Below are 15,942 nucleotides of genomic sequence, written 5' to 3' on the forward strand. Positions count from 1 at the left end.
CTCTTTTTATTTGATATTCGCTCTCAGCGGTTTTTATCCAATTTGTATCCTTGCTTCTCCTTTGTCTCTTCAAGATGGGTGCTATATAGTTCGCAATAAAGTCAACCACTATCAAGAAGCACGAAAGCCCCGTATGTACAAGTACAAGCAAATGCGCGCGCAATTGTGTGCAGCTCAGCTGACGCAATACCTGTAAACCCAAAGCTCTCTCGGAGCCCAGCTTTTTCCGGCTGCCCAATGACAGCTGGTCTCCAGTGCAGTCCGCGCTGTGTCATGCGCCGCTAGCTCACCAGGAACGGCAGAATCGGGCGGTACGTACCCCCGTATCTCGCGGCAGATGTGCTCCTCGCTCCCCAAACTCAGAGATACGATTCTGCTGCTTCATCATCACCTTTACAGTCTCCACGCCTCACACGCATGATCTGGCCCTCTAACCTCGGCTTTGGAGCAGGATGGCCTAGGCGGTCCCCAATCAGAGGCGTCTTTTCACTGTTTATCCTTCTTTAGCAATATCCATCGCCCTCCAAGGGCCAAAAAAAAGTTCGCCAGCTGCGGTCGCCCCTCTACTCAGATTCCCACAACAATCCCTCGTCCAGTCCTCGCCGTGTTCGCAATGAAGTCGGCCAAGGCTCCCGTCGTGGAAGCGCCGTCGCACCGGAGGTCGCAGCCTGTCCGCCAGACGCGCACAAACCCTCCCCGAAGCTCAGCGACGGCTGCTCGCCCCGGCCCCAGAGACTCGCTGGGCGGCCCAGTTGGGGACCAGCCCATTGACATCTTCCCTGCCATTACTCACTTTGCCGATACCATTACCGCCCTCCCCAAAGAGCTCGTCCGACACTTTACTCTGCTCAAGGAGGTCGACGCCAAGATCTTCGCTCCTCAGGAGCAGCTTTTCAAGCTCGTCGCCTCCGCCAGGACTTTCGCCGTTCCCGAAGCGCTAGCGAGCAATGACGCCTCAAGCACGACGGCGCTGAGCTCTGCACCCGCGAACACCCAGACAAGCTCCAACGGAATTGCGTTCAAGCAGCACCAGCAGCCCGTGATTTCGACCGAAGATACCAACGGCGGCGTGTTCGACCCCTCCAACCTCCATCGCCGCCAGTTGTTCCGCCAGACCGCGATCAAAATACAAGAAATGCTCGTGTCGCTAGAGGAGAAGAATCATGTCATTTCCACAGCGAATGAGGCGTTGCAGAGACAACTGGCTCGCGCGGAGGATGTATGGCCTTATCTAGAAAACGAATTCAGCGACGAAGCGAAATGGGGAAGCACCACACACTGGGCTTACCCCGAAAACCGCAATGGCAAGAATTCGGCAGCTGAAAGATCCCGGCGCGATGGTGCGGCGGCGATTTCGGCAGCTGCACAGGCCCTAGCAGAACAGGCTGCTGCTCGAAGCGACGCAAGAAAGCAGGCTGTCCAAGCCAAGAAGAGCCAAAAGGTGCATGCCCTTGACTCTGAAGCGGATGATCATGATAGCCGGACCAAGGATGGCAGCAACAAGAAGACTAGCTCTAGCAAAGTTCGAAAGACGGCCGATAGCAACAACATTGGTTTGGGTATCTCTACTGCAGCTTCTTCTAACAGCAATCCTCCCCAGAAGAGGCGCAAAGTAGACAAGGACAAAGAAAAAGAAAAAGAAAAAGATAAAGATAAGGGCCAAGACAAGGAGAAAGCTGTTGCCAGTGGTGGAGAGGCACCCCAGATGGAGCGTGCCATGAGCCTCGTCTTTGGGAACAACTCATCCAAAACGAAGCCCACCACCAGCCCTCGAGAGACTCCGGCTCCAGAAGTGCCGAAGAAACGCAAGGCTCTGCCCACGAGCAGCGGCCAATCCAAGAAGAAGTATGGCCTTGTCTATTCCCATTCCCTGTTTCTATTCACTTTTTGACCTAGAATATGATACTGACTGCCTTGTGCCTGTTTAGGAATGCTCTATCTGCTACCATGTCCCCGTCAGCTGCGTCCTCTCCTGTCCTAGGAGTTTTACCAGAGACAAAGGTGCCAACAAGCCGCCCGTCACCGGCGCCAGCGCCGGCACCCACGCCCGCCCCCCGTCCGACAACGTCCCGCGCACGACAGAATTCTATACAGTCAAACTCAGAAGCCAGCAAGGCCAGGCCCCCTTCGTCGGCGGCGAAGAAGACAAACGGGAATATTCCCAGCACTCCGGAAATCACTCCGGTCGCAAACTGGTCACGCCCTGGTCATGACTCTGAACCCAGCAAGGAACCCGCGGTGACGGTCAAGACTGAGCCATCGCCAAAGGAGCCGGAGCAAGTAGAGGATAAGCCTTCGGCGACCCCCATCCCTCCTGCTATTACCACCACCACCTCCTCCAGTCGCAGGAATAGCAGAGTGGACGAGACGGACCGCAAGAGCGAGCCTACTCAGTCTACGCCGCAGAGCACGGGTATGGTCACGACCAAGAGCGGAAGAGCAAGCAAACCATCCACCCCGGCTCTGCCGAGCTTCCAAGACGCGGCCGCTGCCAGGCCGCGGACGACGCGCAATGCTGAGCCAACAGGTAATGGCAAAAAGTCTCAGCAGAAGAAGGGCGTTGCAGGAGCACAGGCTCTGGCTCAGCTTGTGGATGAGGACGGAAACAGCAGCATGCAGGGCGACGATGGCGACGAAGATGCCGATGTCGACGCAGACGAACAGACATATTGCTATTGCAACAGCATCAGCTATGGCGCCATGGTGGCATGCGATTCTGACGACTGTGCTCGCGAATGGTTCCATTTGGCCTGTGTGGGCCTAAAGGTTGCGCCAAGCTCGAAAAGTAAGTTCCAACATGCCCCCTTCAAAAAGAGCCGTCCAGTGGTATTGGAAGATGATGATGCTAACACCGTCTGACAGCCAAATGGTACTGCCCAGACTGCAAGGAGCGTCTCAAGATGGGTAGCAAGAAGAACGGTAGCCGATAGTCGAAGGCTACATCACCGAAGACAAAACGTTTAGCAAGGCGAATGCTAAGACTTGATTAAAAAAGCATCGTTGCCTTTGGAGTACCAGACATTGTTTATGATGCGTTTTTGTGTATTTTTGGTTGCTCGGCGTTTGTTTCAACGTGTCTCTTCTGTTTCATTCATCTCTTTCTCTCTTCTTTTTTCTTCTTCTTTAATTCCTAAAAGCATGCGGCATCATGCTCATTTCAACAACCACCACGCGGCGTTTTTGTTCACATAGGATTCGGCCACATATCATATCAGGCTTGTTACGGATATTGTTCACACTCGGGTTTCCAGCTTCGGATTTACGCAGTCTTTTGTGTGCATGAGACGCACCTTACTTACACAAAAGATCTGAGAAGGGGAAACACCTTGCCTAGGCAAGTACATGTTGGAAGCATAGACAAATATGTCGTTATTGGCGTCGCAATGCAAACTGGGGGGCGGTTTTTCTTGGTGGTATTAGGACGGCGGGGGGAGGGATATCTGTGACAAACTGTGGACGTCGAAACGGATCAATCTGCATCAGATTCTTGGTGATGGGGATCCTCCAAGGTAGCACGCGGTTCCAGACTGACTCTACCATACGACGAGGGATGCCGGTGGCCGTTTTGATGTTTGTTTTGTGGTGAAGCTGGGAAACGGATGACGGGATTCTCATTAGGTAACACGGATGCACTAGGTAGCTTCGGCAGGATAGCTCAAAGGCAACTCTGCATATATTGGTCCGAAAGGTCCGCCAATAGACATTATTATTGATGAAGCGACGTGGAGCACAATGTGCGTGATGTATACGTGTCTGGCCCCATATGTAGAGGCCCTGTACTGTAGGTCATGTATGGGGTATATGGGGTATATGGGGTATATGGGGATGGTTTATTAGTAGCAAGGAGTACGAGTAATGGAGATGGACTATTTCGAGTAGCAATAAGATGTGTAGAGGATGAAGCACAGCAGACCAAGCTGAATGTCGTATTATTACCTCATAAAACAAAGCTTTGTGTTTCATTGCTGCTCGTATATCATGCAGCATAGAGGCTACTGACCTCGCCTACAGCTGCCTTAGAGATACAAATAAAGATCACCTCAGAGTATACTCCGTGGAATAGCATCAATCCCTGCCGACTGCAAACGTAGCAATACATGCTGTGCCAAGATGGAAATATATTGCTCTGCATCTCAATGGCGACACAACAACCAAACACAGCAGACTTAATGGCAATATACGCGGCTAATACGGCACGGCCTCATCCACAGCGACCTTCTCCTCGTGTTTCCTCCTCCGAAACAACCCACGGACCTGGCATCAAATTACCATGAGGAGGCTCTCACGCAAGTAATCCATCTTACCCACCAGCACTAGCTAAAAAGGTCCTCTGAGGAATGAAATCTGAATGCTAAATAAGGGGGGATTCCCGGCTGCAACGTGCCCACCCAACAGTATTTGTGTGGTTTTTGTTTGTGTTTGCTAAATCAGGCTGATGGTATTCACACGCCCCCCCTCCTTGCTCCCCCGTATTTCGAGAGGGGAAGGAGGGGAGCTTTAATTACGTTAAGGTAATGAATATTCCGCCTCGCTGCGGCATGGCGGTTTGGGGAGGTTAGGTGGCTTTTTTGAAAAAAGTATTGGGTGGATGAGGAAACATTGGTTGGGTAGGTGATCATGCAAAGAACCGAGGCAGAACTTCTGTGATGTTACACGGCGAAAGCATCTCCGGACTGAGTTGTAACACACATAGAGTTTTGAAAGACTATGAAGAAAAAAGAAAAAGCCGCACCTGATTGCCCAGCAAAAAGTAAGCTGACTGCACAGAAATAGGTGTCTCTTTTCTGCGACAAACACTCCAGGCCAGACAATAAAACCACCGTGTGTTAGCGCTCCGCGTGATGCCTTCTTCCTCCGCTCATTTACATAACGAAAATCCGGGGAAGAAATTTCTAGGCCTCTTTCTAGACCCTGGCTGAGGCGTCACTAATCCGCTAGCAGCAATCATTCGAGCAAAGCGACCCTTGCTCTTACTCGTACGCTCCCTTTTTTTTTGTTCCTTTCCCAGTGTGGGAGGAGGGGGACCCAAGAGCCGCCCTGACGGATCTAAGCTAGTGGCAGAATAATAGCCGGTCTAGCAGAAACAAGAGCGAGAAGGGGGAGAAAATAGCACAAGTACAGTAGCATCAAATATTGAAAAGCAAGTGGTGAGGAGCAGATCTGACTGGGGTGGGGAAGAGGGGTGGCTGTGGCTGTGCGCTGATGGGTTCGTTCGCTGGGAAAAAGTGTGGCTGAGGAAACGCCGTTATCGATAACGACTAGCGGCTAAAAAAAAAATTATGGCAGAGTTTTGCTTGCTGAGGGTGGACGAACGTTGTTCGATTTGATATTGATACCCAGTTTAGCATCTTCACAGTCCACATCAAACAGCCACGATGCGGTACGTCTTCAGGATACGGGCCTCTACAGGGACTACTTTACTGACTTGGCCTCCAGGATTGAGGACTGCAGCTTTTGTGGCCGTCCGGCCTACCCTTCCAAGGGTATTACCTTTGTCAGAAACGATGGTGAGTCCCGCCACATTGGATTTGTTCCCCCCTCCATACGATCGTTGGGATGAGCAATGGCAAACTAACCGGGAGACCTTTGTCCTCGTCTAGGCAAATCATTCAGATTCTGCAGATCAAAATGCAACCGCAACTACAAGATGAAGCGCAACCCCCGCAAGCTCAAGTGGACAAAGGCCTACCGCCGCAACGCCGGCAAGGAGATGACGGTCGACAGCACCCTGCAGTTCGCCCAGCGCCGCAACGAGCCCGTCCGCTACGACCGCGACCTGGCCACCAAGACCATGGCCGCCATCAAGCGCGTCAGCGAGATCCGCGCCCGCCGCGAGCGCGTCTTCTACAAGAAGCGCATGGCCGGCAAGCGCGAGAAGGAGCTGGCCATTGCCCGCAAGCTGGTCGCCGAGAACGAGCACTTGCTGCCCCGCCTCCGCGGAAGCGAGAAGAAGAGGCTGGCCGAGCTGGCGGCCCAGGGTGCCGATGTTGCTGCCGAGGAGGAGCTGCTGTCTACACGCAAGAACAAGATCAAGGCGTTTGGTGGCGAGCAGAGGAGGATCAAGGTCCGGGTGGACGGAGGCGTGGAGGAAGAGGTGGAGACTTTCCGGGACGAGGAAGAGGACGACGACGACGACGACGATGTCGACATGGAGGACTGAGCGGGAGCGTGGCCGGGCTCATCACTTTTGTTACGACGAGATTGGCTGCCGTTGAGCTGGCCTTGAGGTTACAATGTTGTTGGTGTCTGTCTGGTGATTGGTCAAGACTCGTGGGGTCCAGCGACTTTCGTCAGCGTTGGGTTAGTATTTATCGGCGTTTTAAGGCATATACAAGTATCTGTAATGGAAAACAAAAAGTCCTTCAAAGTTGTATTTTGTTGTGCAACCAAATGCAAGTTGGGTCTGTCTGTTGGGAGTTGCTTCCTGCAGGCGGTCGGTGCTACGGGGTTGCAGCATGATGTGATTTGTGTGCACAAGAAAAGGGCAATGGGTGAAACACTTCCGATGACCTGCAGTATTTTACGATGGCCAGCAGAATGTGGCTGCATCGCCTATCGAGCGCCTGATGCCTGTACTACGGAAGCAATTGGTGCTACCAAGGCAGGAAAACTGCTGTTGCATGCCAACGACAAAGCAAGGGGGAGTTGAAGTATATGTAAGAATCAGGTAGAAGCAGGGAGCGTGTGATAACTCGTTTGTGAGCATCAAATCATTCGTTAGGCAATGCTTGGCTCCAATGTCGCCAGAACATGGAGCATTTTTGTACCAATCAAATATGGGCAGGGTACCAGTGCTTTTGATCCATCGACTCATTTGAATTTTTAATTGGTATAAGTTGAGTAGTATGGCCAGAAAGTGGTGAGAATGGAATGTATGCCTACGCCCACTTGTTGAGAGGCAGGATTTCAAGAGCAAGGTGATGTGGTATCAGGCATCACGACTTTGTCTCACTTTGCTGCTAAAAATTGTCCGGGATGCAGAGTTGCCGTTTTGGTAAAGTTGCGACAAAGAGAATGGGCAGAGACAAAAATCAAGGTTAAATACGTTAGCACGCCATTTCGGGGCTGCTGAGTGGTCGTGTTTTATTCTGGCTGGTCTGGATGCATGATAAGGGTGGGCAGGCGTTGAAAAAAAGGGCAGCAGGATCTGATAAGAAATATTTAGGGATCTGGATGACGTCTGTACATACATAAGTGAACGCCACGTCTTGTCTGTTGGCCCTATCCGAATTGCGCATTCACGTCAGATTCCAATGTCATGTCACTGAAAAACAAGCCTCGTAATGATGCAGCGACAACTAGATATTACTCACTACTTACCCTCCCTTCTGACAATCCTGGAGTCCGACGTCGCAGAGCAGTTGGACAGGCGAGGGGTGTGTTTAGCAAGAAAAAAAGGCACCAAGACGGATTCCATGTAAAAATTCAGCCTCTGGATCTGGGCCATCGGCATCGGCTGGCTTCGGTTCACACGGCGGCTGCTGTGCTGCAGCCTTGAGCGGCCATGCATGAATACTCGTACCAACGCGCGAAGCTGTGTGTCCTATTCGCCCGAATTGTCGGCGTCGCGGCTTTTGGCAAAGGGGAAGCTGCAATTGGTGCTGCCAGTGATCCAGCCACGTTGACGGCCTCATGTACGAGCACTCATACGAGGTATGGGGATTCATCTTACATACAACGCTGTTGCAGCAGCCGTTAACGCCGGGCATCCACTCGATGCCGCATCCGATGGCCGACAGCGACTACAGTACCAATGATTACCATGAGACGGAGAACGGGGTGCGCAATATGCTGTCAAGCAATGCGGGTATGTATGGTGCATCTTGGCAAAGCACAGGCCTGAGACCGGAATCTCGGATCACGACCGCCAGCAGAGCAGGCTCGTGACCTGCTTTGATGACGGCAGCGAGAGAAGCAGCAAACAGAAGCAGAAGCAAGACGAAGCTGGACGAAGCATACGAAAGATGAAATGTGCTCTTCCTTTCCGGCCGCTACGGCGGCGTGCCCGATCCGATGCCATTGACCAATCCCAAGCGGGATGCAGCGTGTTGTTGCGTGGTTGCCCGTGGCTGGCCAAATCGGACCCCGTGTAATGTCAAGGTGTAATACGGGGAAGCTGTCTCGCTGCTGGCTTGTCGCATCGACGGGTCGTCAGATGAACACGCCAGGCCTCTCCATTGATCCCGCGTACTAGTACCTGGGCAACGCAAACATGAGAACGATCACCGATGGCGTTTTTAAGGGGTGGCCTGTCAATCAGGAGCTTTGGTAGCATTGGCCCTTTTCCCGGCAATGTGGGCAAGCGAGATGGTTGGATGGAAGAGGAAAAGCACCAACGACGAAGAGATCACGAGGACAAGTTTGCTAAGTAACGTTGAGTTGAGCTTCGAGGGCCTAGAAGGCTGGAAGGAGGAAGAAAGGCGACTGATTATGTAACAGATATTCGGGGCGATTGAGGCTAGAGAGGCTTGGAGATGCTTTTCCAAACCCGGAATTTCTATTACGGCACTCCAACCAGCGTCATACCCACCGCGCCTCCCGAGCCGGAGGGATTGACCGGGCGGCTGTTGGTTTTTTTTTTGTTGTTGCTTTTGCTTTTGGCCGAGAGATGACGTGGTGAGGTGAGGATGGGAAGCCACCGGGAGGAATAGAGTGCTGATGAACTCTGAATGTTTGCAGTATTTTCGTACCTGTAAGAGGCACCGCATACTTTGCTGCAATGGGCAAGCCGCAGAAGCCTTGGAGAATATTCCGAGCACCAGAAGGGGACGAAGGATTTGGTGATGCCGCCCCCCTTGGTGCATGTACCTGTACGGGCACCTGTACGATGTGTAGAGCAACCAACGGCCGTGCCCTTTTTTACTTTTCCCCCCCAAATTGCATTGCATCAATTGACACGCCCCTCACCTCACGGGGCTCGACTCGACTCGCTGCTTGCTCGCTCAGATTCTATGAGCCAAGTGGCACTTGCTCCCAGCGCTGCTCACCTGACGGGCAGAAACATCCAGTCACCGGTTTTCATTACACAATCCAGACGTGCTGTGAGCTAATGGGGGGCGCCGCGTGCCAGCATGTTCCCGCCCCGGAGCGCCAATCGAGAGGCCCTGGTGTAGCTGCTGGGAGCGCTGGAGAGCCCTAAAGGCCCTGCGGCAAACGCTCCCCCGTCAGGCCTGGTCAGTGGCGCAGAGAGCAGCATCTCCGGCCACCGCTACTGTATGCCGCAAATCCTGGGGTGCTGTTGCGTTTGCGTACGTGATCAGCACTTGTACCGGTACTGGGAGGTGTCATTGTCTGCTGCTGGTAGGACCGCACTAGCATCAATGGATAAGTACAGGTACGAGTACGGCCAACACAGGCACAGGCACAAACGATGCCCCAAAAATGGGTGCCGGATTGGGTCTCGCAGCTGCGTCTATCTGCACACCCCCGGGCGCAACGAGGCCCCTTAGCAGCAAATCTTTCCCCCAAAAAAGGTCCCGAGAGTGCAGCGAAACTTCGCCTTAGTTCCACACCCCCCCTGTCCGACTCGGACGACGTTCGACTTACACATAAAAATCCCCAGAACCACCACGAAACCGCCACCGGACAGGACCTGCTCTTTCGCCCTTATAAAAAGCTTTTATCTAGGTTTGCACGCTGGATTTTCTGAGATTCTGCGTCATTGTATTGTGCAAAGAAATACCCCAAGCGTTCTGAATCATTTCATTCTGCAGCAGTGCATTTCGTTTGCTGGAGCCCACTTCACATCCACCTCCATCTCCCGTGCGTGTCTGTTGTCTTTGCTTGGAAGGAGGAGAAGAAAAAGAAGAAGAAGGAAGCAGGAAGAAGCGATAGGAAGACGATTTGACGATTGTTGATTCTCCCAAGCGAAAAAAGAGGGCAGCAAAGACCTCGCAAGACCCCATCTCGTCCATTTTCTCTCCTCACCAACGACACTCCAAAACCCTCCCCTCTCCACTTCCCACGCGCAGACAAGAGTCATTACCTACAAACTTCCCACTAGCTTCGGCGCCACAACCAGACTAAACTTTTGCTCGGCCGGGCTAACACGACATACCCTTACTTTTGTCCCAAGAAAGAGCATATAACTACATGGCCACCCCCCGGGGCTCTGAGCACCGACGACCTTCGGTGCTCGAAAACGCTGCTTCACACTCCCTCAAGGGCTCGAGTATGGCTCGCGCGATCTCTCCGCCGTCCGAGACAGCTTCGCGATCCTCCTTCTCGTCGGTGCGAGAAAACGACGATGGAATTGCCCAGACCTTCACCCGATCCAAGATCTCGTCGTACACGGAGGTGCCCGAGGATGTCTTTGACGAATCACCAGTGGCCGAGCTGCCTCAGTCGGCCTTCCACCAACCCTTGACGCAGCCAAACAGCAAGCTCCATGGCTTCTGGTATCCCGCCGAGGGCTTCAGAGGATGGAGGGAGATTCCGCTCAAGGGACGGACGGCTAGCCGCAGCTGCGAGGATCTGCACAAGCTGCATATGACTTGGGAGACTCCAGCTCCTGTTGTTGTCAACAAGCCTCACGAAGCCTATCCGACGACTGCATCGCCTCTCGAACAGCTGCCCAGCGAAGTGCTAGGTAAATTCTTCCCCTCATCCATTTTCCAAGCTTTCTTCTATGGTTTCAGGATTGTGGAGTGCATTGTAAAAAATTGAAAAAAATTGAGTAATGAGGCTTGGGGCTAACTTTCTCTTCCATCGCAGGTGCCATCATCGATCTTCTATTCATCGAGCTCCCCCCCAATGGACTGACCACTCGCAACGCCGACCTCATGTCTCTACTACTCACATCCCGATCTCTTCACGCTGCCACCCTCACCACTCTCTACCGACACATTACTATCCCCCACTCTCGAATCTTCCGCAAGTTCCTAGCCACTATTACGGCATACCCGTCGTTGGCGACTATTGTGCGGCGCCTCGACTTTAGTCACTTCAACCCCTCCATGTTCTTCACCACTGCCAGCGAGAGGGCACAGGCAAAAAACCTGACATCAGAGACGCTTGTCCAGTGCCTTAAGCTGACGCCTTTTCTTCAAGAGTTTCTGGCTCAGGAGTACATCGACGAAGATCTTAGCACCGATGTACTGCGCCAGCTCTTCTTCAACTCCCCTCAACTCCGCGCATTAGACTTTTGTGGCTGCTCTTCCCTCTCTTTCAAGACCTCGTTCACCAACGTATTGGAAGACGAGTGGCCCGAAACTCTATCCGTAACAAAGCTGTCTTTCCACAAGTGTCTCAGCCTACCTTCGTCTGTCTTCGAGAAGATTCTTCCTCGACTCCCTCGATTGACTCACTTGGACGTTGCGGGTACACGCATCACCGACCAAGCCCTTCTCTCTATCCCTGCATCTGCGAGACTCACTCACCTCAATCTCGCCAAGTGCAAAGATCTATCTGCAGAGGCCGTTCTGCAATTCATCTCATCCCATCCCGCGGCCAAATCGTTGATCTTCCTCAGCCTTGCCACCGATGCGAGCAACCACTTGCTCCTGGGTAAGGAGGATGTAGATCAGCTTCTACCAAAGCTGCCAAACACACTGCGTTCGCTGAGTCTGCGGGGCAGCCGAATGGAGTCCTCACACCTGCCTGAGCTTATCAGACTCTCCCAGTCTCTGGAGGAGCTCGCTCTCGGTCGTGGCTTGGGTATGGCCGACATTCAAGGCCTCTTCTACCAGGGCCAAAAAGCCCTACCTCATAACCTGAAATTCCTTGATATTTCCGACATCGATACTCTTATCGGAAGCGCCAGCGAACTGCTGGCCCCCGCCTCGGCTCCGCTTCATGTGATTGAAATCGGCGAGCGGTCCTATGAACGGGCTGCCAAGGTGAACAAGAACCTCGAGCGTGTAGGCTGGACTGCCAAAGAGTTTGGTAGCCGCTACTGGCTTGTACGGAGAAACCCGGACGGCACGACTCAGGATAACGGAGGCCGCCTGTGGAAGATGGGCGCCGACAGCTGGGGAATGAGAAAGATCCCCGTCGCCGTGGCCGAAGTCGGCGGCATGTATGGCTCCTTCATGTTTGGACGACGTCTCTAATGACTCGCTTTTCTTCGCTTTTCTTCGCGTTTCTTTTTTATTACTCTGTTTACGCCTCTAAAGGGATTCGCGTTTTTTTTTTTTTACAGGCATCTGTTTGGGGTTGCCCTTTCTCTACTCTGGAATTTTATCACGATCAGCATGTGCATACAAGCTTGCTTTCGGACGGTGTTTGGGACTGGGAAGATATCCAAAAGCATACTTTTACTCAGCGTTCTGTTTAGTAGGGGAAAAGATACAAAAAAAGTTTGGGCGTTTATTGGGACAGAATGTTAAAGGTTGACGCGTGGCTGAAGGGATAACGAGGGGCTCAAAGCATCGTTGGTGATATCCACTTTTAGAGGCGCATGCATCAAGGTTTATCTTGTCGTTCCTGATTTAGTGCTCTACATAGTTGCTAATTGGACGAGTGAATGAATGAATCACAATTGATGATAGTATTTGTCGGTGAATGGTCCCATGCAATGCAAGGCGACAGAGGCATCGCCGTCTTATGTGACCTATTTAGGAAATGTCCAGAAATGGATGAGTAATGACAGAGCCAGCACGGCGGCTTAAGATGGCACAACTGGCACCTGCGACATTGAGAAAGGGCCATAGCCATATACATACAAAGCTGGAAAAAATAATTAAATAAAATAAAAATAAAGGAACAATCGTAAATGCAAATATTTCGCTCATTCCCCAATGCAACGCAATACCGCACATTGAAATATGATGCCTTGGTTATGGACGGCTCTAGTTTTGGCTCCGACTAACATGCGCAGGCGGTATGTACATAGAGCTGAGGCGGTTCACGTGACCGGATGCAGGTACGTACGTAACGGAACAATTCGCGGCGCCGTCAGTATTCCTAGTACCTTCAATCCATCTCCTCCAAGGAGCTTCTCTCTTTCAATATCTCCCTCCCAACCCCAACACAAACCTCGAGTTGGGCCTTGGAGTCTTAAAACCTCGTCACCATGGCTCCGCGAAAGGACACGCCGTTCCGCTCGGCGGAAATGAGCATGGTCCAGCTCTACGTCTCCAACGAAATCGGTCGGGAGGTTGTGACTGCGCTCGGAGAGCTTGGCCTGTGCCAGTTTCGCGATGTATATATTACCCTTCCCTTTGTTGGCGTTTGTCTTGGATGGCGACGCCGATTCACGACAGTCGAGGTTTGCTAACCAATTTTCTCTGCAAAATAGCTCAATGAGGACGTCAGCGCCTTCCAGCGAACCTTTACTCAGGAGATTCGACGACTTGATAATGTCGAGCGGCAGCTACGTACGTCACTGGCGAGACACCTCGCTCCATCTACCCACCCATCGACCCCGACGCGGTTTCGACTAACACTCAGTGCCTAGGCTACTTTTACGCTCAGATGGAGAAGGCGGGCATTCCCCTGCGGAAGCTGGATCTTGACGCCGAGAAGCTTGCGTCTCCATCGACGTCAGAGATCGACGAGCTTGCTGAGCGGGCTCAGAAGCTTGAGCAGCGCATTTCCGCCCTCAACGACAGCTACGAGACGTTGAAGAAGCGCGAAGGTGATCTCACCGAGTGGCGCTGGGTTCTGCGGGAGGCTGGCAGCTTTTTCGACCGTGCCCACGGCAACGTCGATGAAATCCGCGCGTCGACCGACAATGACGATGCGCCTCTCCTGTCTGACATCGAGCAGCACAACACCGCGCCAGACGTTGAGCGCTCGTTCTCCGGCATGAACATTGGCTTTGTTGCCGGTGTCATCAATAGGGACCGTGTCGCCGCCTTCGAGCGTATCCTCTGGAGAACTCTCCGAGGAAACCTGTACATGAACCAGTCGGAGATCCCGGAGCCCTTGATTGACCCGACCAACAACGAAGCTATCCAGAAGAACGTCTTTGTCATCTTCGCCCACGGCAAGGAAATTCTCAGCAAGATCCGCAAGATCTCCGAGTCTATGGGTGCCGATGTCTACAACGTCGACGAGAACAGCGATCTTCGCCGCGACCAGATTCACGAGGTCAACAACCGTCTGGAGGATGTGCAAAACGTCTTGCGCAACACCCAGGCCACTCTCGAGGCTGAGCTCAACCAAATCTCCCAGTCTCTGGCTCCCTGGACAGTACTCATCGCCAAGGAGAAGGCTGTCTACAGCACGCTCAACCTTCTCTCGTATGATTCGGCTCGCCGAACGCTCATCGCCGAGGCATGGTGCCCCACCAACGACATGCCTCTCATCCGCTCCACGCTGCAAGATGTCACCAACCGAGCTGGCTTGTCCGTCCCATCCATCGTCAACGAGATTATTACCAACAAGAAGCCCCCGACCTACCTCAAGACCAACAAGTTTACCGAGGGTTTCCAGACCATTGTCAACGCATATGGCACGGCCACATACCAAGAAGTCAACCCTGCTCTGCCCGTCATCGTCACCTTCCCATTCCTGTTTGCCGTCATGTTTGGTGACTTGGGTCACGCCGTCATCATGCTTTCTGCCGCCTTGGCCATGATCTACTGGGAGAAGTCGCTGAAGAAGGTGTCCTTTGAACTGTTTGCCATGATTTTCTACGGACGATACATTGCTCTCGTCATGGCTGTGTTCTCCGTCTTCACAGGTCTCATGTACAACGATATCTTCTCCAAGTCCATGACTCTCTGGGGTAGTGCATGGGAGTATGAGCGTCCCGAACACTGGTCCGAGGGCACACCCGTCATTGCTACCTTGAACGACAACGGCTATCGCTATCCGTTCGGCCTCGACTGGGCCTGGCACGGTACCGAAAACAACCTCCTGTTCACCAACAGTTACAAGATGAAGATGAGTATCATCCTCGGTTGGGCTCACATGACATACTCGCTGTGCTTCTCGTACATCAATGCCAGACACTTCAAGAAGCCCATTGACATCTGGGGCAACTTCATCCCCGGCATGATCTTTTTCCAATCCATCTTTGGCTATCTCGTCGTTTGCATTATCTACAAGTGGTCGGTTGATTGGAATGCTGTTGGCAAGGCTCCTCCCGGCTTGCTGAACATGCTGATCTACATGTTCCTGCAACCCGGAAAGCTGGATGAGCGCTTGTACGCTGGACAAGAGTATGTCCAGAGCATCTTGCTTCTGCTGGCCTTTGTTCAAGTGCCCATCCTGCTTTTCCTCAAGCCCTTCTACCTTCGCTGGGAGAACAACAAGACCCGCGCCAGGGGCTACCGAGGCCTTGGCGAGACCTCTCGAGTTAGTGCCTTGGACGGCGATGACGAGAACGAGGCCCTGGTCAATGGACACGGCAATAGTTTTGACGACGGCGAAGGCGTTGCCATGATTTCCCAGAACATTGATGATGATGATGAGCATGAGGAGTTTGAGTTTAGCGAGGTCATGATTCATCAAATCATTCACACCATTGGTAAGTTGATCTCAACCAGATGAGTCGTCATCCAGTCCAGGTATATGGAAATGCTAACAAATATCTCCTGTAGAATTCTGCTTGAACTGCGTTTCTCACACCGCGTCCTACCTGCGTCTCTGGGCGTTGTCGCTTGCTCACCAGCAGCTTAGCGTTGTGCTTTGGGACATGACCATCGGTCCCTGCCTCGCTACTGGCGGCGTGCTTGGTGTTATCATGATTGTCATTGGCTTTTACTTGTGGTTCTTCCTTAGTAAGTCTTAGCAACACCCGTTTCTTGAATTTTAACCATGATTCTAACAATTTCTCAGCAATTGCCATTTTGGTTTGCATGGAGGGCACAAGTGCCATGTTGCACTCTCTCCGATTGGCGTGGGTCGAGTCCTTCTCCAAGTTTGCAGAGTTCAACGGTTGGCCGTTTGCGCCCTTTTCTTTCAACACTCTGATAGAAGAGTCGGAAGAGTTAAAGAACTACCTGGAATAACCGGGGCATGTGCGCGGTGTTATCTGTGGAATTAATTTTCTCC

At 52.5% G+C, this 15,942-nt stretch overlaps 4 protein-coding genes across 4 annotated transcripts; all 4 read left to right on the forward strand.

Annotated features, from left to right (window-relative positions):
- Nucleotides 1–613: 613 nt before the first annotated feature.
- On the forward strand, nucleotides 614–2,930 carry T069G_08410 (PHD-finger domain-containing protein; the record flags this gene model as incomplete). Its single annotated transcript, XM_056175620.1, has 3 exons — nucleotides 614–1,845; nucleotides 1,929–2,785; nucleotides 2,863–2,930. 3 exons carry the CDS (start codon nucleotides 614–616, stop codon nucleotides 2,928–2,930), a joined length of 2,157 nt encoding a protein of 718 aa, XP_056026569.1.
- A 2,445-nt stretch (nucleotides 2,931–5,375) lies between these two features.
- Nucleotides 5,376–6,160, forward strand: T069G_08411 (ribosomal protein l24e domain-containing protein; the record flags this gene model as incomplete). The annotated part of the gene is made up of 3 exons (XM_056175621.1): nucleotides 5,376–5,380; nucleotides 5,437–5,507; nucleotides 5,601–6,160. The coding sequence occupies 3 exons, from the start codon at nucleotides 5,376–5,378 to the stop codon at nucleotides 6,158–6,160; spliced, it is 636 nt and encodes a 211-aa protein (XP_056026570.1).
- A 3,932-nt stretch (nucleotides 6,161–10,092) lies between these two features.
- Nucleotides 10,093–12,050, forward strand: T069G_08412 (uncharacterized protein; the record flags this gene model as incomplete). Its single annotated transcript, XM_056175622.1, has 2 exons — nucleotides 10,093–10,588; nucleotides 10,714–12,050. 2 exons carry the CDS (start codon nucleotides 10,093–10,095, stop codon nucleotides 12,048–12,050), a joined length of 1,833 nt encoding a protein of 610 aa, XP_056026571.1.
- Nucleotides 12,051–13,012: 962 nt separating this feature from the next.
- On the forward strand, nucleotides 13,013–15,899 carry T069G_08413 (uncharacterized protein; the record flags this gene model as incomplete). The annotated part of the gene is made up of 6 exons (XM_056175623.1): nucleotides 13,013–13,141; nucleotides 13,238–13,316; nucleotides 13,397–15,282; nucleotides 15,340–15,415; nucleotides 15,489–15,668; nucleotides 15,727–15,899. The coding sequence occupies 6 exons, from the start codon at nucleotides 13,013–13,015 to the stop codon at nucleotides 15,897–15,899; spliced, it is 2,523 nt and encodes an 840-aa protein (XP_056026572.1).
- Nucleotides 15,900–15,942: the final 43 nt, after the last annotated feature.

The sequence above is a fragment of the Trichoderma breve genome, chromosome 5 (genome assembly GCF_028502605.1).
Source record: "Trichoderma breve strain T069 chromosome 5, whole genome shotgun sequence".
In the NCBI taxonomy this organism is placed as follows: domain Eukaryota; kingdom Fungi; phylum Ascomycota; class Sordariomycetes; order Hypocreales; family Hypocreaceae; genus Trichoderma; species Trichoderma breve.